This window comes from Orycteropus afer, unplaced genomic scaffold (assembly GCF_000298275.1).
Source record: "Orycteropus afer afer isolate SDZICR_OR568_19922 unplaced genomic scaffold, OryAfe1.0 scaffold00072, whole genome shotgun sequence".
In the NCBI taxonomy this organism is placed as follows: domain Eukaryota; kingdom Metazoa; phylum Chordata; class Mammalia; order Tubulidentata; family Orycteropodidae; genus Orycteropus; species Orycteropus afer.
The window spans coordinates 990,218-1,013,201 of NW_006921659.1; the positions used below are offsets into that span (position 1 = coordinate 990,218).

At 35.8% G+C, this 22,984-nt stretch overlaps 1 protein-coding gene across 1 annotated transcript in view; it reads left to right on the forward strand.

Moving 5' to 3' along the window:
• REV3L (REV3 like, DNA directed polymerase zeta catalytic subunit) overlaps positions 1-22,984 on the forward strand; it is a 250,501-nt gene that overhangs the window by 220,876 nt on the left and 6,641 nt on the right. Inside the window, exons 24-31 of the mRNA XM_007940793.1 lie at positions 435-543; positions 2,462-2,668; positions 5,074-5,183; positions 12,596-12,710; positions 17,274-17,411; positions 18,650-18,840; positions 19,722-19,968; positions 21,652-21,861. Coding sequence (XP_007938984.1) covers positions 435-543; positions 2,462-2,668; positions 5,074-5,183; positions 12,596-12,710; positions 17,274-17,411; positions 18,650-18,840; positions 19,722-19,968; positions 21,652-21,861 — 1,327 coding nt within the window. The remainder of the gene's footprint in view (positions 1-434; positions 544-2,461; positions 2,669-5,073; positions 5,184-12,595; positions 12,711-17,273; positions 17,412-18,649; positions 18,841-19,721; positions 19,969-21,651; positions 21,862-22,984) is intronic.

Sequence of the window (22,984 nt, forward strand, 5' to 3'; positions counted from 1 at the left end):
GGCACATAACAACAACATCACTATGGAAGTAGGTTGGCAACCTTCCTTCTGAGGGGTGGCTGGTGGGTTTAAACCACCAGCCTTCTGGTTAGCAGTCAAATGCCTTAGGTACTACGCCACCAGAGCTCCCATCTTTCATTTCAGGTTTAAATTTTTAAGGAACTCAATGTAAAGTAAACTCATGTTGAGTTGAAATTTGGTATTTTAGTATAGATTTTACCCACAAGTTTTAAGCTAGTGCTATTTAAGAAATGTTTCTTCACAATACTTGAAGAACTGCTTTTTGGTAATTAGGCAAATAAACATATTACTGAGTAAATAAATTTATGTTTAGATATTTGAAAATTAGTGTCAAGTAGAATTAGAAAGATTCAAAAATAGCCTTAAACATCTATTCTATGAGTTCAGAAACTGTTTGTTTTCTTTCTTAACAGGTATGATGAGTTCAAATTTGGCTGTACCTCTCTAAGAGTACCTCCAGATTTACTTTACCAAATTAGGCATGATGTCACAGTATCCCCCAATGGAGTAGCTTTTGTTAAGGTAATACTCAACTTGTAAATGAAAGGTATTATTAATTATGGCTTCACTTTTGGAACCACTTTTGGTGGTTTAGATGTGTTGGTGTATAATAGAAAACAAAACACCAAATTTGCTTGAATATTCAAAAAGTCAAAAATAGAAGGAGTCTTCTAAGAGCTAAGAAATCACTTTTTAAAAGTTCTATTTTGCTTGAATTTGGGCTTAAAATCTTTTAATTGTTAAATTTTAGTTAGTGAAACACTGGAAGAAAGAAATGTACATGTAGACCTGCCCTCTGTTAGACTTTGGCAGATGTAAATAGCTGTTTGATGATCACAAAGATGCTTCTTATAAAGGTTTTAAATCACTTTAATGTGTAAACTAAATTACTACTACTAATTTTCTTCCAAATTGTTTTCAATTAAATTAAGGCTATCTTGGAAAAAAATGATACTCTCATATATTTATTGATTACATTTTAAAGAATATACCCAAACTAATTGGGTCTCTTTTTTTCTCCTCCTTTCAAAAGAATCTAATGTAAACCTCATAAGTGAATTAGATATGAAAAAAAAATTTTTTACTGGGAGTTCATGAAGTATTCTGTTTGGGAAATATTTAAGATGCAGTATTTGCAAGGATTGATGTACATGAGATCTACTTGGAGACATGGATATAGATTTTTTTTTTATTAAAAGTCTCCCCATGTAATTACCAGTTTTCACATCACTATTTTTCTGCATATATGACCTCTCTTCTTTTTATATTACATCTTAAAACATTGTGGCTGCTTCAAAAGGTAAATTGAATGAATTCAGGGTTAAAATACAATTTCATCATCATGTATCTAGCAGCTTATTAATCTTCCTTTAATAGCATTTTAAAAACTGACATCTGTGAGTTAGTCATTGCTTAGGAGGCACTGAGTCTCTGTTAATGGTGGTAGAATCATTTGGAAAAAGGTAGTAGTAATGGTTACATAATAGGATGAAACATAATCAGTGTCACTGAAGTGTTCATGTAAAAATTGTTGAATTGGCAAATGTTTCATTAAATATCTTTTTATCACAATGTAAAAAACAAAACAAACTTACCTGCATTTACCCAATGTGTAAAGCTTAATGAAAATAAGATTTTTTAGTATTCAGCAGTGTGCTTATCCTTTATCTGAAGTTTTCATTGTTCAGTCCAACATGCATTACCTTGCACGTGTCTGTGAATCATTTTCAAAGTTAATATGTTTTGTGGTTTTCATTCCTACTGGAGTTCTCATAAATTCTCCCTAGTCTTGATTAATACAATGATTTTTTTTGGCATCAACAAATTTTATCACCTTACTATTAATCCCCTCTTCCAGATTGCTAATAAATATAGGCCGGAGGGGATGGCTTAGTGGTCTAAGCATCAGATTTGAAATACCTAGAGTCCCTGGAACTACAGGTTTGAATGTCAGCAGAGTCAACCCAGCTCATCATTCTTCCAAGGTAGATAAATGGAGTTCCATACAGATTACTGTGTGGGGTCATTAGGATGAGATCTTTAAAAACTGAGGTTTGTTATGAGTGATACAAATCCCATGTGTCTTTCTGAAAGAGTGGGGGTTTAGTTCAAAGTTTTGAACAAAATTTCCCTCTAAACATGTTGTATGGTCTCTTATGTACTAGTTGACATTCTCCTTCCTCTGGATGTCTCTGAACTCAGATAGTAGTGCAACATTAGATATATAAACATACAGGAAACTTCTAGGAGAAAAAAAATCTCTTCGAAAGAAATAAAATATGATTTGTATTGATGACCACTGGTCCTATGGCCACTCTATTGTTAGTATGTTTCTGTTCATGTCAGTTGGCCATTATTATGCATTGTGCTTCCTTCTTGATTATCTAAAAATATCTGTAAAGTTTGAGGGATTTAAAATACTCTTTTTCCTTTATAACAGCCTTCAGTAAGAAAGGGTGTGCTCCCAAGAATGTTGGAAGAAATTCTAAAGACAAGGCTTATGGTGAAGCAATCAATGAAGGCTTATAAGCAAGACCGAGCCCTTTCACGAATGCTCGATGCACGTCAGCTAGGACTTAAGCTTATAGCAAATGTTACGTTTGGCTATACATCTGCTAATTATTCTGGAAGAATGCCATGCATTGAGGTAAGTGATACAAATCTATAGCTTTTTCGAAAGAAACTAAAACATCAGTAAATGAATACCTGTTCATTAAGGCTTTTTTTTTTTTTTTTTTTCGAAACTTTAGACTAAAGGGTCATTTCCTGCTTTTCACAAACCAGGGTCCATATAAATATTCTTGGGGATTTGTAAGTTTTTTCTGTGAGATTGATTTATTGTTATTGCTGTTATTTGCCATCGAGTCATCCCCGACTCATAGCGACCCCTCCTTGGGTTTCTGAGGCAGTATCACTATGGAAGTAGGATTGCCCAACCTACTGCTTTGGAAACCCAAGGAGGGGTCGCTATGAGTCGGGGCCTACTCGATGGCAAATAACAACAACAACAACAATAAATAAATCTCACAGAAAAAACTTACAAATCCCCAAGAATATTTATATGGACCCTGGTTATTCTACTAAATTAAGGTACTAATTGACATGAATACAACATAGTATGACAGAGTAATAATCTATTGATAATTGAGAAAAGAACAGAGTAGATTTACTGTGTTAATGGTCTTTTCATGCCAGATGAAGGAGGAGAGAGACATCATAGTATACCATATTTACAGTAGTTCAGTAAGAGAAAAGCAGTGAAAGAAAAAAGTCCCCTTAGCTCATAGTAGGCAAAGTGAACTGCAGAGAACCTGTGCAAGGCAGTTCACATTAAGAGTGGCAAAATAACATCTGTCATGTGAAAGTAATATTACTCACTTGGAGTTTTTTGTCATATTATTTTGTTTGTACTGGATAATTTTTTTTGTTTACTGTAAAGGCTGTAAGCATAAGGAAGTTAATATCTAGTTATATGTTTGTATATTTTTAGGTAATACAAAAATATTTGTCAGTACTGGGAGTTCATATTACTCTCATTTGAAAAACTCTGATCTGTATTATGAAAAAGTAGAAATGATTTTATTATTAATGTACACTTGGGGTATCAAGTCTTCATTCAGGTCATTTTCACATTTCTCTTGTTTTTCCCTGCCTCTCAATTTTAAAAGTTTTATTACTGTCTTTGTTAATAAAGCAACATATAAATATGCACATGTTTTCAAAACTTCAAGAGTTTCCAAATCACGGTTATTTATTTGTCAGTGAAGGTTTAGGAATGGAGTTCTGCCAGGAAATTTGCTCTTACTTAGCTCAGTGAAGACTGATTGCCACCCCACATCTCCCTCCTTGACCCTGGACTTTTCAGGTATTCTACAGTTAATGACTACAGATTTGTGTTTCCCAAGTGTTGTTTTAACTTGTAAGTGAAATCATGAGTGGAAAAAGTCAGTTAACATCACAGAAAGGGCCTCTAGATTAAATGAAAAGCTAGCACCATTGGAGTCAAAATGGAAACTGTCAGCCACATTGATAAAGGCACATGTACTCCTGACACAGTGGCTCCAACAATAGGCTCAAGCATAACAGTGATTCTGAAGATGACACAGGACCAGGAAGTTTTTCGTTCTGTTATTCATAGGGTTGCTGTGAGTCAAAATCAACTCGACAGCATCTAACAATAACATTACTGACTTTGGCCATGTGCTTTTCTTCAGTGAGCCACAATCAAGAGTAGTGTGTTGTTACAACAGATGACCAAAAGTGCTAGGTCTATGCTATCAAAGAGAAAGGACTTTGTAAGCAAGAATTCCTATAAGGAGGAAAATGTAGCTAATAGTTGCAAGCTGATATCTCTGTAGGGTTGCTGTGAGTCAGAATCAGCTGGACTGCACCCAACAACAATAATGTCTCTGTCTTCGTTGGACATTGTCACTGACTTATGTTTCATAAATTCATGGTTATGTATTATGTGTTCACTTTTTTATTCTACTTACTGTTTATATTTATGGCAAACCCATACACAGACACATAAATACGGGAGACAGTTTTTTTTCAACTGGCTAAACTTTGTCTCTTCTGTTTTTTATTTCTTTTCAGAGAATTAATTTTTGTTTCAAATATTTTTCTATGATTTTTCAGAATCCTAAACATTGCCTAAATTGTGAAAACATTTATTTATTTTCACCTTTTTAAACCCAGTCTTTTATTCTGTACTAGAGTAATGCTTTTTCAAATTAGGAACAATAGCACAAAGTAGCAGAATCAATTTTAATTTAATTACAACTCTTTACCCGCACCCCACCCCAAGTGCTCCCGAATTCATTGTACTGCATGGTTTCCAGACTCAGCCATCTCATTTTCTTCTCAGGTACTTGTAGATAGACTGATGATACTTGATGATTTATTTTGTTTTCTATTTACATTATTTTCTCATTGTTTAATTTTTGGAAATATTTAATAATTAAATTTAAATATTATATGTTAAAAAGTATGTGTTGACTTATATTGACATGTGTTAAATTATTTCCTATGTGTTTGTGTTTATACCAACAGATTGGTGATAGTATTGTTCACAAAGCAAGAGAGACCTTGGAACGAGCTATTAAACTGGTGAATGATACCAAAAAATGGGGTGCTAGGGTTGTATATGGTGATACAGACAGGTAATGATTTTGCATTGTAGTTGTCTTTTGCATTGCTTCATACCTACATTCCAGCTTTTAAATAGCTTAAGGGTAATCCTTCCCAAAATTAAACTTTTATCTACGTCCTTTCCAGTCCCTGTGGTCTCATGATTAGAGTCAAGATGGGGCCTGACTTTCACTGTACACTGTCTTATGAGACAGGAAAAAGTAAGTCTCCTGACCACAGACCAGGAAGAATCCTGGTACATCCCTCCAGGGATTTCTTAGCCAAGTAGAAAGTGATTTATCTTTAAACAAACTATATACAAACAAGTTTGGGCTATTTAAAGGAACTGCTTTTAATATGAATAATTCCTCTTAAATATCTATAGCTTTTTAAACTTAAATGTCTACCTTAAAATAATTAAACTGCTTTTGAAGGACAGTTGCTGTGAGTGGTTAACTTTTCAGTCAGCTCCAAATCTGTTGACCTCCTTTTTTTCAAACATTTTTTCTAGTTTAGGTGAAAGTTTGCAAATTAGTTTCTTATTCAACAGTTTATACCTAGAATGTTTCATGACTTTGGTTGCAGTCCCCTCAGTGTGTCAGCACTCTCCCCACTTCCACCACAGGTTCTCCATTTCCATTTGCCCAGCTTTCACAACCCTTCCTACCTTCTGAAATTTGCTTTTGAGCAAATGCTGCCCTTTTAGTTTCATTTAGTTGAATATTCTGAGGAGCACATTCCTCATGGTTGTTATTGTTCACTTTATAGATGTTATTGTTCATGTTATATGCCTCCTTACTGTTTAGCTGTAAGGCAGTCTCCCAGACTGGGTTCAGTTCTGAGTGTGAGGGGCGCCTAAGAGCCATAGGCTCAGGGGTCCCACCAATCTCTGTCTGACCAATAAGTGTGATACGTGAATTTGAATTGTTTTTCTACATTTTTCTTTCATCCTGCCCAGGATCTTCTATTGTGATTGCAGTCAGAGCTGACCTTCTTTTCATAAAAGTGCACATAGGAAAATACAGAGTTTCATTTGATTCCACAGGGTTCTCAGACTTCCTGAGGAATCCATGGACCTCATTCATAGACCGGCAGAGGATGAGAGAGTATCTTTGAATCCTGAATTAACAACCCCAGCTTACTTGCTTGGTATTTTTTAGGACCCAGTTATTTATGTAATACCTTATTTATGTGTCTTACTAAAATTCTTCTAGAATATAGATATGCAGATTTCTTAGAGTCTGAAGTTTTTTTAATATTGAAAGCTTAGAGACTTAGTGTGATCATGCTAAGAACTCTAATCACTTTATAGTCAGATAGAGCAATAGTAGATTAGGCTTTTCTAATCTTGAATATTGCTTCTAAGTGATCTTTGAACAGCATTTAATCTTCTCCAGTTCTTTTTGTTTGTACAATCAGTATAATCATATTAATGCTGACTAGGACCTTGCCTCTTACAGCAGCCTATTTTTTTGTCAGCAAGTAGAGGTAGTCTCAGATTATCCAGGGCCCGATTGTCAATATTCTCTTCTATTCCCAATCAAAAGCCACTCCTTCAGTTTGGCTTTTGGTTATTTCACTGCTCTTTGAAACTACTTCTGATGGGTAGTCTAGCAAAATAAAAATTAATTAAAATGTAGTTTTGTACCTTGTGTGCAGCTCCTAGCAGAATATTTAGGGAGGAGGAGAAAGTTAAACATTTAAATTGCTGGTTTTAACTGAGGGTCTGTACATGTCAGTTGTTGACAGTACACAAACAGAATCAAAGTTAGCATGATTCTGCCTGTAGCCGCATTATTTAGCTTGTTCTCCAATCTTTAAGAATTCACCTGGATTGTTTTTTGCCTGAAGTATCTAGATACAAAAAACAAAAAGTATAAACTTGTAGAATACTAGAGCTATAAGAAGACTTGGATATTACTTAGTCCAAGAGTTTCCACAATTTGGGGAAGAACCCTAGGAGATCTTAGAATGTTGTGCCTTGGGCACTGCTTTAAGAACAAATTACCCTCGGTTAAGAAACTTGTCTAAGATCACCCAACTAGGCAGCGACTGAATGAGATACTGATAACTCAGGGTTTTCTTATTTACTAAAATTGGTATTTTCTCACTGCATCAGACTTCACAGATATTTTATTATTCCAATCAGAGAAATTTATTTTCAGTGTCATTAGAACCTTTGATCACTATTCACTGCCTGACACAGTAAACAAAAGATTTATTATAGCCTACTCTGTGAGGGCAGTTCACTCTTGGGCATGAATTCTCAATGAGAACTGTATTACCCAAGGTGACTAAATTAGCTAGGGGTAGGGTGAAATCTGGTGAGATAGTGATAGTTTATGGCCTTGCACAGCCCAACCTCACTTACCCAACAGTGTTTTATTCCTTAGTAATTTCTTGTTAAATGTAAATGTTTCTCCTCAGGAGAACAGTTATGAAAAAATGTTGCAAAACACTGCTCTCGGGCTAGTAGGTACAACTACTAGTGGTGTAAAGAGATTTGTCAACTAAGAATGAAAGGATCTGAGTTCTTTTTCTAGCTGTACTCCTGATTGTGCGCCCCTTAAAGTCACTTGGTTTCTCTGAGACTCAAATTGCCTTATCATCAGAATGAAGGAAATCTGATAGATGGTTAATGACCATTTTAGAAATAGGAGATTGGTTTGTTTCCAAGACTAGAACATGTATCTGAAAATCATGTTTCAAGATATTATTCATTTCTACAACTTAATGTCTTCTACTGAAATTATGAGTGAAGATAAACTTTATCATCTCTCTTACTTGAACAATATATTTATTAGCTGTTCTTTCTGTCGATGTTCGGATTGAGCTATATACTGAGAGGTAAAATGCTATTGTAAAGTTAACTGGATTATATTAAAGATGCCCAATACTTTAGTTTTGCCAGTTATTTTTGAGAAAATATCCCTTTTCTCTTGGTATTTTTTATCTATACTAGAGATCCTTTCCTCTTGTCCTGCATATTGCTGGTGGGATTACATATCAGGAATATAATTCTGGAAGTCACTTTAACAGTATCTTTTTAAAAACCTTAGATATGTTCATACTCTCTGCCCAGAAATTTCACTTTTAGGAACTATCCAAAGGATACAATCAGAAAAGTGTCAAATAACTATTAACCCATTGCTGTCAAGTTGATTCTGACTCATAGCAACCGTAAAGGACAGAGTAGAACTGCCCCATAAGATTTATAAGTCTATAAATCTTTACAGAAGCAGACAGCCACATCTTTCACTCACAGAGCAGCTAGTAAGTTCAAACCGCAGATCTTTTGGTCAGCATCTGAGCACTTAACCACTTAACTACTGCACCACCAAACCAAAAACAAACTTACTGTCATCTAGTCAGTTCCAACTCATAGTGACCCCCATTTGGATTTCCAAGGCTGTAAATCTTACAGAAGCAGACTGCCTTATCTTTCTTCTGTGGGTTCAAACTACTAAACTTTTGGTTAACAGCCACATTCTTTAACCACTGCACGACCAGAGCTCCTTTACTGAATCATCAGGGCTCCTTAAATAACTATTATATATGAAATATTAGCAAAAAATAATTTTTAACACTTAAATTTTCAAAATAGAGGTTCAGTTAAATTAAATCTATTCATTGAAATACTACAGAACTAAAAAAATAATGTAGAAGAACTAATGACATGGGAAAATGTTTCAACTATACCATTACATGCAAAAGGAAAGTTACTGAACAGTTTAATATGTGATCCCAAATAAGAAAAGATTTACAAATATACACAAAATGTTTATAGTGTCTTTTTCCAGATGGTAGGATTATTAGCAAATGGAAGAATTAATGATGTGAAACAACCAAACAGAAGTTTTAAAAGTGTGGCTCAAGAGGAAAAATTGTAAAGTATTATAATGAAACATGCAAAGACTTGGACTTAGAAAATCAGAAAGGAGAACATGCTCAACATTTCTCAAGCTGAAAGAACTGAAGAAGATTCAGATTCAGATTCCAGGGACCTAAGTATAGGCTCCGTTTGCTAAGGTTGGCAGGGACACATGGGAGGCTGACAACGAGAAAGGAGACAGATGGTGAAGGTATAAGTGCTACCAACTAGTGAATAGAGGAGCACAGTACTCTGCTTACATAGATAACATCCAAAGAAAGTGAAATTGTTGGGCAAGTCACTCTAACATACAATCACCAATTAATTATAAACACAAAAACGTCACAATGCCTCAGAGACAACAAAGCATCACAGTGCACACAAGGAAACAAGATAAACCAGGAGAAACAAGGCACCAGGATGCAGACCCAAAACACATCCCTAAAGAAGAAGCAGCATTGGAACTCCCTGATAAGGAACTCAAAAGAATTATATTTAGGTATCTTCAACAGATTGAGAGACAGACCAAAGAAAACACTGACAAAATTGAGGAAAACACACAGAAAACCCTAGAACAATTTTGAAAGACAAAACAAGAACAAAATGACAAAATAAATGAAAAATTAAAAATGATCCCAAATCTCCTGATAGAAACCCAGACGATTAATACTGAATTTTCAGAAATAGATAACACATTGAATGGGTAAAGGAGTAGAACTCATCAATGGAAGACAGAATTACTGAGACTGAAAGCAAATACGTCAGTACTTCTTTGGAAAGGAATCAATCAGAAAAGAATATATCCATTCAGGAAGTAAGAAAAAAATTCAACTCTCAAATTGCAATACTATTCTGTGGATTCCATGGTGAAAATATTTAACAGTACAGGCTGCCTCAAAAGAAGATGGAAGGAATTTGGTACAGTCACTGTACCAAAATGAATTGGGCAGTGTTACCATTTCAGGAGGTAGCATATGATCTAGAACTAGTGTTATTGAAGGAAGAAGTTCAAGCTGCATTGGTTTAAAAAAAAACCCAAGGCTCCAGGAATTGAGGGAGTACCCATTGAGATGTCTCAACAAACAGATGCAACACTGGAAACGTTCACTTGTTTATGCCAAGTAATTTGAGTCACACCCGTGGCTTAACTCACAGCCAAACAATACATAGGCCTACGAGCAGAACTCACTGCCCTAGAGTTCTGGTAGTGCAGTACCTAAGGCACTTGACTGGTAACCAGAAGGCTGGCAGTTCAAACCCACCAGCCACTCCTCAGAAGGAAGGTTGGACAATCTGCTTCCATAGTGATACCCAAGGAGGGGTTGCTATGAGTCAGGTCCATCTCAACGGCACATGACAACAACAACAACATGAGCAGAACAACTACATCAGAGAGGTGCATCTTTAGAACAATCAACTATGTGGGAAATCAGAAGAGCAGCATTTGCAGAGAGAAAGCCAGGAAGACAAGAATGCATAGGCAAGAAGGACACAGGGAAAGGGTTACCACAGGGAGGAAGTGAGAAAAGAGTTGTTACATTGTGGGAATTGTAATCAGTGTCATGAAACTGTGTATGAACTATTGAATGGAAAACTAATCTGTTCTGTAAACATTCATCCAAATCACAATAAAAAGTTTAAAAAGAAAAGAAAAAAAAAAAAAACTGGACGATAGCTGCCTGGCCAACTGACTGGAAGAGATCCCGATTTGTGCACATTCCAAAGAAAAGTTATCCAACAGAATGTGAAAATTTTCAAACAATGTCATTAATATATCACACAAGAAAAATTTTGCTGAAAATAATTTTAAAAAAACAGTTGCAGCAGGACATAGATAGGGAACTGCCAGAAATTCAAGCAGGATTCAGAAGAGGATGAGGACCTAGAGAGATTGCTGTTGTCAGCTGGATTTTGACTGAAAGCACAGAACACCAGGAAGATGTTTACCTGTGCTTTATTGACTGCAAAGGCATTTGACTGTGTGGATCATAACAAATTATGGGTAACACTGGAAAGAATGGGAATTCCAGAACATTTAATTGTGCTCATGAGGAACCTATATATAGACCAAGAAGCAATTCAAACAGAACAAGACTGTGTGGTTTAAAATCAGGAATGGTGTGTGTCAGAGTTGTATCTTTTCACCATACTTATTCAGTCTGTTTGCTGAGCAAATAATCCAAGAAACTGGACCAAATGAAGAAGACTGCAGCATCAAGATTGAAGGAAGACTCTTTAAAAACCTGCGATACGCAGATGATACAACCTGGCTTGTTGAAAGTGAAGATGACTTGAAGCACTTACTGATGAAGATCAAAAACTACAGTCCGCAGTATGGATTACAATTCAACGTGAAATAAAAATCTTCATAACTTGAAGATTATAATCATAATCTGATTATGATTATAACAACATAAATGTTGTTCATAAGCAACATCATGATAAATGGAGAAAATACTGAAATTGTCAAGTATTTCATTTGACTTGGATCCACAATTAGTGTCCCTGGAAGCAGCGATCACGACATCAAACGACTTACTGCATTGGTACTAAAGAACAAAAATGTCACCTTGAAGCCTAAGGTGCACCTGACCCAAACCATTCTCTTTTCAGTAGCCTCATATGCATGTGGAAGCTGGACAATGAATAAGGAAGACTGCAGAAAATCTGATGCATTTGAATTGTGGTGTTGGTGAAGAATATTGAATATATATACCATGGACTACCAGAAGAATGAACACATCTGTTTTTCTAGGGAAAAGTATAGCCGAAATTATATTATATTATATATATATTTATATATATATAAATTAATTTATATAATTTATATAAAAATTAATTATATTATATATATTAGGAGAATGGCCAGACTACACCTCTTGTACTATGGTCACATTATCAGGAAGGACCAATCCCTGGAAAAGGACATTGTATTTGGTAAAGTAGAGGATCTATGCAAAAGGGGAAGACCTCAATGAGATGGATTAACGCAGTGGCTGCAACAGTGGACTCAAGCACAGCAAGGATTGTGAGGATGGGGCAGGACCAGGCTGTGTTTCATTCTGTTGTACGTAGGGTTACTGTGAGTCAAAACCAACTCGACGGCCTACCAACACCAACAGCTATGAACATATATATATGTGAACATATATTATAAAATATTTGCATGTGTTTTGAAACTGAGCAATTCTAGAAGGAAATTCTCTCCCATATCAAAAGTAAATTTTCCATTTCTATATAATCACATTTTCTCATATTTTATGATTGACTTAACTGTGTGCCATACAAAGCCTTATGTCAAGGACCTTCTTGGCACCTGTGATATCTGAGTTGGTTTCTGTGTAACTAAATTAGAAATATTGGATGTAAAAGATCCTGAAGATCTAGAGCTAGATTAACATGACTAGACAAGGAAAGTCTGAATACTTAGACAGGAGGCAACTTACTGAGGGAGAATGAGGGGAAAGGGTTTCCTTTGGTGTTAGAGTATTAGCTGGTATTAGAGTATTACTCTCCAAGAAATATTTGTTGTAATTACTTTCTCATTATCTTATCTATATTTAATCTCCTTAGTATGTTTGTGCTACTGAAAGGAGCCACTAAAGAGCAGTCTTTTAAGATTGGTCAAGAAATTGCTGAAGCTGTAACTGCTACCAATCCTAAACCAGTGAAATTGAAGTTTGAAAAGGTAAGAGAAATGCAGTACCAACAATCACATATATAAAATTCAGGTACTTTTAGGGATTTCTGACTTGTTGAATACATTTTCAGAATCAATAATAGGTCTTAAAAAGTGTTAAATTTTAAATGTTTCCCCTTCTTTTAGTTTCATGTAATTGTCTCAAAAATTTTTTATGTCTATATATAAGGAAATGAAGGGTGTTCTTTTTCTTGTTTGGTTTTGGTTTATTGCTGTGTAGCAGACCACCTCAAAGTTACTTTCATTTTGCTTACAAACCATTGTATTATGCTCACAGATTCTATAGGTCAGAATTCCAGAAAGGGCACAGCAGGGATGGCATGTCTCTGTTCCACAATGCCTTGCATCCTCAGCTGGGCTGAAAGAGTCTGAAGCTTACTTTGATGTGGTGGGTGATGCTGGCTGCTTGTTAGGACATCACCTGAGGCTTTCAGCAGGACTACCAATAGCCATTCTTTCCTTGAGGTTACTTAGGCTTCCTCACAGCATGATGGCTGTGTTCCAGGAGTGGGCATCCCAAAAGAAACAGGCAGAAGCCCTTTGGCTGTTTATGACCCAGCCTCAAAGTCACATAGCCTCACAAGCCTATCTGCATTTAAGGAGTTGAAACATAGACCCATCTCTTAATAGGAAGAATATTACAGTCACATTATAAGAAGACCATATGGAATATGAGATAATGTTGCAGCCATTTTTGAAAAATAGTCTGCCACAAAGACTTCTCAGGTGTTTTCACTTTCCTTTAGAAGGAGCAAAAGAGTGATATATCAGAATTGTTTGGAGAGGATTAGCCTTTCAGTGATATGTAAAATGGATTGGGAAGATGAGAATCTCAAGACAGGAACCATTGAGAAAAAAAAGAATGGACAAGAATGGGAAGTGTTTTTTTTTTTTTTTTTTTTAAGGAGGGCAGGTGTGGAAAGAATAAAAGAATCAAAGATTATTTCCATATATTTATCATGTACCTACTCTAACCAAGAGTTAGCTAGAAAAGATTCAAAAAGGGCTCAAATATGGCATCTGCCCTGAAGAGTGGACAGTGTAGTGGAGGGGGTGAGAAATTAAAGCAAAAACGGCTCAAATATGGCATCTGCCCTGAAGAGTGGACAGTGTAGTGGAGAGGGTGAGAAATTAAAGAACAGAGTGATGAGTACTGTTCTAGAAGTATATATGAAGTGTTGGGGCCCCTCAACCCATCTGGTAAAGTGAAGAGCAAGCTTGTTCAGGAAATAACACCATAATACAAGAATTTACCCAAAATACATCACAGACCTAAACATAAAAGCAAAACCTACAAAATTGTAGACAAAAACTTATATTTGTTAAGGGGTTCTAGTGCCTATGTTAATGATAAATATTGGTCTACAGTTTTATTCTCTTGTATTGTCTGTTCGTGGTTTGGGGACAAGAAAAGGCTGGCCTCATGAAATGAGTTGGAAGTGTTCCCTTTTCTGTTCTCTGAAGGAAGAAATGTGTCAGATTGGTAAAATTATTTCATCCTAAAGTGTTTGTTAAACTTTACCAGTATTTGCTTGTTAAAATTCACCTTTTTGGAAAGGTTTTTCATTACAAATTCAGCATCTTTAATAGATGTTGCATTATTCAGACTTTCTATTTCTTCTTGTATCAGTTTTTGTAGCTTATAGCTGTTGAGGAATTTATCCATTTCTTCTGAGTTGTCAAATTTGTTACCATGAATTGTTTGTATTACCTTTTTATAATTTTAATATCTGTAAAATCTCTAGTGATGTCTCTAATATTGATAACTTATGTTTTTTCTTAGTCTAGCTAGAGGAGAGGTTTATCAATTTATTGAACTTTTAAAAGGACCATTTCATTGGTTTTTCACTCTATAAGCATTTCTTTTCTTCTGCTTACTTTGGGCTTAGTTGCTGTTCTCTTTCCTCTTCCTTGATTTAAAAAAAAAAAATTAAGCATTTAAAGCTTTCTAAACACTGCTTTAGCTGCATGTCACAAACTTTGATATCTTGTGTTTTCATTATCATCCATTTAAATGAATGATAATGTCCCATGTATTATTTAGAAGTGTGTTAAGTTCCAAATATTTGAGGACATTCTGAAAGTTGTTTTGTTATTATTTCTAATTTAATTCCTTGTGGTCAAAGTATTTTTGTCCAGCATATGGTCTATCTTGATGAATGTTCCACATGAACTTGAAAAGCCATGTGTATCCTGGTTGTTGGGTAGAATATTCTATAAATGTTACTTAAGTTTACTGATTGTTTTGAAGCCTTCCATATTTTTTTCTGATGTTTTGTCATTTATTAAGAGAGGTCCTGAGATCTTCAACTATAGTTGTGGATTTGCCTATTTTATTCTTTCTAGTTCTTTTTTTTATTTTTATTTTTATTCCTGCCCTCTGAGCTATTGCCTGTGCAAATGCTACCTTCCTGATCTCACATGGTTGATCTAAGGAGTGTACCTACTTGGTGTAAATGTTCACCTTATATGCCTGTCTGTTGTTTGGTTGGAAGCCATGGAAGTGAGTTCAATTCCAGGCATGAAGGGTAACTAACTAAGGACCATAGTCTCAGAGGTTTCACCAGTCTCTATCAGACCAGTAAGCCTGGTCTTTTTTTTTTTTTTTTTTAAATGATTTTGAGTTTTGTTCTACATTTTCTCCCACTCTATTCAGGATTTTTGATTTTGATCCCTTTCCAAGTGGTTGACAGTGGTAGCCAGGCACCATGAGTTCTTCTGGTTTCAGGGTCATGTAGGCTGAGGTTCCCATGGTCCGCTAGTGCCGTGGACTAATTATTTCCATGCATATTTGATTTTCTTCATACTTCTTTGCTCTGGATGAGAAGAGACCAATTGTTGAATCTTAGATGGCCACTCACAAGCTTTTAAAGACCCCAGTGGCTACTCACCAAAGTAGGAGGTAGAACAATATTTTTGTTTATTATGTTATGCCAGTTGAGCTTGATGTCCCCATATCCATAGTCCAAGCCTGCAGGCTCAGTGACTCACTCCCTCAGGGTAGTTGGCTGTGGCTAAGAAGTTTTCATAGTTTTGCCCTGTTTGCTCTATTATATATATAGACGTTCTTACAGCATATATAGGAGCTCTGGTAATGTAGTGCCTAAAGCATTTGACTGCTGACCAGAAAGCTGGAGGTTCAAACCCACCAGCCACTCCTCGGAAGGAAGATTGGGCAATCTACTTCCATTCCATAGTGATATCACCTTGGAAACCCAAGGAGGGGTTGCTATGAGTCGGCTCTGACTCAACGGCAGTGAGTTTAGTTTTAGTTTGGTTTGTAGCGCATATAAACACATATGTAGAAATATCATCTGCCAAACTTATATATTGTCCTGGGTATATTCTTTTTTGCCTAGATATACCTAGTTCTGTCTATTTTTGTTTCATATATTTTCAAGCTTTCTTATTAGGTGCATATGCTTTTAGGATTATGTGTCTTCTTGTTGAATTGACCCTTTTATCTCTGTTAATATTGCTTGTCTTGAAATCTGTTCTTTTTAATATTAATACACGTGCTCCCAACTTTTTTTTATTACTGTTAGCTTGTATATATTTGTCAAGTTTTTATTTTTAACCTTTCTATGTCTTTATATTTAAAGTATATTTCTCATAGATAGCTTACAGTTAGACCTTTTTTATGTAATCTGATCATTTCTGCTTTTTATTCATGATGCTCAGACAGTTTACATTTAAAGTGATTATTGGTAAAGCTTGTGGGCAGTAGAAAGAACCAAAATAATATTAGGAGAAACACACACACATACACGCTCATTAATTCAGGAATTCCACTTCAAGAAATTTATCCTACAAATTATTCATGTAGTGTTGTTCACCAGAACACTATTTGTAAACTCCAAAAGATTGGAAACATCCTGAATGACCCATATTGAATGTACTGTGGACTTCCAGAAGAACCAACAAATCTGTCTTGAAAGAAGGACAGCCAGAATGCCCCTTTGGAGTGAGAAGGGCGAGACTTTGTCTACTGTACTCTGGACACGTTATCAGGAGGGACCAGTCCCTGGAGAAGGACATCGTGCTTGGTAAAGTGGAGGGTCAGTGAAAAGAGGAGGACCCTCAATGAGATGGGTTGACACAGTGGAAGCAACAGTGGGCTCAAACATAGCATTGACTGTGCGGACTAGGCACTTTTTCATTCTGTTGTACATAGGTCGCTAAGAGTTGGAACTGATGGCAGTGACACAAAACAACACTTAAAACTTTTTAATTTCATACCATAAGTAGGTTTTACTTAAGGTGATTTTTTTAATTAGTTAAGAAGAGGTGATTGTTGACTTTTGAAAGAGCAGTGTCAGTTGAGGCAGAAACAAGTGATATTGCAAGAAAAGTAGTGAGTGAGAAGCAAGGCAGTAAAGAAACTCATTTTGTGTGATTTCATCTCCAGGTGTTATAGTATGAGTTTGTTGAGCCCTAAGCCACATGTATTGTTTTTTATCATTAAAACTTGATTAAAGAAATGAGAAAAATAAAATATTTATGGTGCGGGAAAATGGTTATTGAGAAGGCATTTTGTTAATTTCATCACAGGTCTATCTGCCCTGTGTCTTACAAACAAAAAAGAGGTATGTGGGTTACATGTATGAAACACTAGATCAAAAGGACCCAGTATTTGATGCAAAAGGAATAGAAACAGTTAGAAGAGATTCCTGTCCTGCTGTTTCTAAGGTAAGTTTTATCTAATTTGTCTTCATGTTTAGGAAATAAATGTCACTATTCTTAAACACACATCTGGGTAGAACTACTGTAGCCCAATGATTGCTGAGAAATTCACTTCTGATCACGATTTATTTGATTTTAATCCTTCATTTCTGACTTCTTCCCATACCTTAGTTTTTATCAAAATTACTAAAAAGCAATCCATGAACTAGGTATAAGTGTCCTACCTGTCACCAGAAATGTTAATATGATATGGTACTGTATGACAACCCAGAAGCTTGGGAGCCAAGACAAAGAGGAAAAACTAGCAACAGAGAAATTTCTTAACTAACATAATCCACCCCAGGTTAACTGAAAGTTAGTTTACTTGGGTTATCAAATACAAATTAGGGACATTTCTAAAGAATGGTACTATATAACTTATCCAAATTTTCAACCATAGTAATTTTAACCATACTATCTAGATTTATTTTTCTTTGTTCACTCTCTGACTCCTTCCATGACAAACCAAAAATAATGGATGGAATGTTTTTAGTATATGTGAATTTTAGGTATTATTCAATACTAATTTCAGGAAGAGATATCATGTAGTACATTCTCTTCAATCAGGATTATACCTAAGCAAAATTAACAAGCTTATATAAGTATGTATATTTTCTAGTATGTATTTTCTAGTATTCAGAATAAGAAAAGGAACTTTCACCTGGATCTAATTTAAATTCAATCCACCAGAAAAGTCCACTGCATATTGGTTAGTTCCTAGTAGACATATTTTCAACATGGAAAATGCTGTCATCACTAGTATATATTGATGAACACTATAAAAAGGCAAAAGGCTGATTTTACTACTCAGTGATATTTAAACTTCTCTCTATCCACCTGAATCCAGCTCTTTGTTTAGCAGGGTAAATACAAAACAAAGCACAGAATCATATCTAGCTCTTTTTGCATGATGTGCTTTAAGAAAAACTTCAAGGTTTCATGTTGCTCGTCACGTGGTAAATGTTCATCTGCATACTGTTCCAGTATGATTTTCCTCAGACTGTGTGATACTCTGTTTTTAGAAACAGCAAGGTATATGAAATCTCAAAAATACTTTTCCATTTCTAGCAATTTTGTTATCCAATCATTGTAAGTAACATTATTTAGATAGTGGCATAATTGAAGTTTAACAACAATAATGACACATTCTAGGGGACATTTTGTCTTCATGTGCATTTCCTTTTATTTATTTACTTATTTTTAAGATACTTGAGCGTTCTCTAAAGCTGCTATTTGAAACAAGAGATATAAGTCTAATTAAACAGTACGTTCAGCAACAATGTCTGAAGCTTCTGGAAGGGAAGGCCAGCATACAAGATTTTATCTTTGCCAAGGAATACAGAGGAAGTTTCTCTTATAAACCTGGAGCTTGTGTGCCAGCCCTTGAACTTACAAGGTAATGATGTACACAGCAGCACAACCCTCAATACCCAGCATGTGTAGCTCTAGGGTTCTGCACAGTCTCAGCTTTGACACCTACTCCACAGGCACAGACGTGCAATTGTTTCCTCACCTACCTACATGAAGCCTCACTGAAGGGGAATGGATGCTCTCCTATACTTGTAAGCTCTGAAGAGGTAAAAGGAACTCCTCTTGGCTTCCCTTGGCAAACTATTCCATGAAACTGTGATCTGATTCACAGCTCGATTCACTTGCTTTCCTACATCAAAATCACTCGATAGTCCTTAATATTGGTCTACCAAAGTACTTAGGTGTTATTGTTCGGGGATCAGATAATCTAACCATCTATCTTAAATTTATCTTAAATTGTTAGATTTATGATAGATAGTTCTTACACTTAAAACTAAAAAAACCAAATGCACTGCTGTCGAGTCAGATCTGACTCATAGCAACCCCTCCTTGGGTTTCTGAGGCGGCATCACTACAGAAGTCGATGGCCCAACCTTCCTTCCAAGGAGTGGCTGGTGGGTTTGAACCACCAGCCGTCTGGTTAGCAGTCAAATGCCTTAGGCACTATGCCACCACAGCTCCTAGTTCTTACACTTAGGGGATGAAAAAAACATGTAAAGCTAGTGGCTGTCTGCCAGCTCATACGTTATTTTCCAAGTTAGCAGAGTAAGTTCCAAAGTCTTACAGCAAATCCACTTGGTGCCAACTAAGTGAATTATATAAAGTTCTCAAAGCATTTGTTACTCTAATTTGAAGGTACCCCTTGTAGACTTCTCATTCTTTTGAGTATTTAATTTTTATTTAATTTGCTGAAAAGATGCCTTCCATGATAGTCTTTGAATGTGTATTTTATTTTGGGTTTAATAGGAAAATGCTTACTTATGACCGGCGCTCTGAGCCTCGAGTAGGGGAGCGAGTGCCATATGTCATCATTTATGGCACTCCAGGAGTACCACTTATCCAGCTGGTAAGGCGCCCAGTAGAAGTCTTGCAGGACCCGACTCTGAGACTGAATGCCACTTACTATATCACCAAGCAAATCCTCCCACCCCTGGCAAGAATCTTCTCACTCATTGGTATTGATGTCTTCAACTGGTATCATGAATTACCAAGGGTAAGCTAATGATAAATAGTACCTGTGCTATCCTACAGAAAGACTTCATTTAAAATTCCCAATAAAACTAAAGATTGTATTTATCTCGTATGAGAGGCAAAGCAGATGCTGTGTTATCCTAAACTGGACAACAGACCACACTCTTCTGGTCTCCTAAAAGAGAAACTTTGATGTTTTCTATAAACACCTTCCCAGCTTCTGTCAGGATGGCCAAATTATAGAACTATTAAAATAAATGCTACGGCTATTTGTAACACTAAACCACAAAACAGCTTGGAAGAAACCAGCTAATAGAAAATAAATGGAGAGCAAAAATTCCTTCAAAATGGATGTTTTAAAAAATGTACAAAATGTAGCATCTAGACATAGTCCTAAAGAAACCAGACTAAAATAATTTTTAAATTGTATATTAAAGTCAAACATTCAGTGTGAAATCTTAGCAAAGGGTTAGCTTGCTTGAACTCTTACGTTTCCTCACTAGAAGCCTGAAGGGGCAATATGGGATTGTGTAATAATCTAAGGTCCATTGTTCTAAGAGCTGTTTTTATCTACTGCTTATAATCACTTCAGATCTGCTTAGTCAGATGATGAAAGGCAAGGGTATTTTGACAAACTGATAAACATTGATACTTAAATCATTTCTACTTTCTGAATAAATACTTAGAATGACCTAAAGGAAGTGGATAAACTGGGAAACTGAGGTTGAGGCTGTGCTTCAGAGACTTCGTACTGGCTGGCATCTGTTTTTATTCCTTCACCAGCAAGAATGTTAAACCAATGGCATTCATAGGAGACTGACCTAAAAACTTTTATGCAAAGTGGTTTATAAGATACCAGGAGAATATGTCAGAAGTATAATAATAATAAAATGTTACTTTAATGTAACAAGAGTACCAGGAGACAGGTTTTAGAAACCAATATCATCTTCAAATGAAGAATTCTTAGCTGATACATATCTGATTAAATTGAAAATGCTCCAGGTTTACTTTTGCTTGGATTTTGACCCATACTGCCCAACAAGCAATCTATAAGTTGTTACCTTTGTTGTTTTCAACCTTCCCCTTGCCTTATTTCCCTAACCAAATTTGTGTAGCCTTTAACAGTATCTCCTCTTAACCTGAATTTCTTCAATTTGATCTGTCCTTACATGATCTCATACATCTATATGTCTAACCAAAAAACTGACTGGTGGCAGTCAGTTTTTTATATGTATTAAATATATGATACTAAGATTTAAAGGAGCTCTGGTAGCATAGTGCCAAAGGCACTTGACTGCTAACCAGAAGGCTGGCGGTTCAAACCCACCAGCCACTCCTCGGAAGGAAGATGGAGCAATCTACTTCCGTAGTGATACTGCCTCAGAAACCCAAGGAGGAGTCGCTATGAGTTGGGTCCGACTCAAGGGCACATAACAACAACAACAAGATTTAAGCTCTATGATCACTGTACATAGATTATATTTCAATAAAATGTATTTGAAAAAAAAAAGATTTAAGCTCTGTGAAAGCAAGGGCTTTTGTTCTTTTGTTCATTGTCTACAGCAATGTCTGCCACATAATAGGTTCTCAGTATTTGTTGAATTAATGAATAAAACAGTGCCTCAGTGAACATGTAATTAGCATGAGAATAGCAGGTCTGCCGTGAAGCTGTCTCACACTTACTTCTGAATTGATGTTTCTGTAGATCCAGAAAGCCAGCAGCTCCTCTCGAAGCGAACCAGAAGGGCGGAAAGGCACTATTTCACAATATTTCACTACCCTCCACTGTCCTGTGTGTGATGACCTGACCCAACATGGCATCTGTAGTAAATGTCGGAGCCAACCTCAGCATGTTGCAGTCATCCTCAATCAAGAGATTCGAGAGTTGGAACGTAAACAGGAACAACTTGTAAAGGTATGACCTCATTCAGTAGACCCAGAATCATGAACAATCTGATTCTTCAGGGAAATGTTACCTCTTGAGCTGTAGTATGAAACATGAAACTGGTGTGAAAAGTGGAACGAGGGTTCTAAACTGATAAACTTCTTAAAATCTTAAAAAGTCTATAATTGAGTTATTAAAGATGGCTTAAATTGTTTTATAATATATTATTTTTTGTGTTCATTGAATAGTGCATCATGTGTATTGAAACCTAACACTAGACTGTCCATCCATTCTTTTTTTTTTTTTTTTTCCCCCTGTAATAGTATTAGAAAAAGAGTTCAATTGTTCTCTGGTTGTCCTAGAGAATTGCTAGTAAACTTTGGAAGGTTCACAACTACAAGAGTCTAGATAGAATATTACTAGTTAACATGAGTGAGACTGTCCTAGGGACTCTTACAGATTGGCAGACTGACACAGGAGGGTAAGTAATTGACTCCGTGTTATACTGCTAGTAAGTGGTAGAGCCTAGTACATATATAACATGCAGAGATGACTTTCCAAATGTGGAAACTCTGGCAGAAAGAAGAACAGAAATCTCTTGAAGTAGGCCAGAAAGTGACAGCTGAAGAAAAATGAGCATAGCACATTTTTTAAAAAACAAGTATATTTCTTAACAGGAATAACTGTATCTTCTGACATCATATTTAAAGTTCCATTTTTAACTTGAGAGGAACAACATGTAAAGTCATTGAAACATTTTAAAAATTAACCAAATAAGTGAGAGAATGATTTAGTAAAAAGTGAATCGAGCTGATAATAAGGACATCAAGATTCTAGCATAGACTTCATAACATTGGGAAGTCCCTTGGCCTCAATTTTGTTAAGTATAAAATGAAAAGGTTGACAGAATGCTCTTTCTAAGCGCTCATCTAGCACTAACATTGAGTTCTCTTATGTAATTTTTTATAGCAGCTTATCTACTTTTTAGACGTAATATGATCCAGTCTCCAGTGTGTAAAGGCTAGACTTTGCACTATGTCCTAAAGGTAATTCCTTGTGGTACAGTGATTCTGTGTATTCCTGCCATCTTCTCTTGATGTTTCCTGCATCATTCAATATTTTGCCCATAGACTCTCTCAATATTGCAACTCGA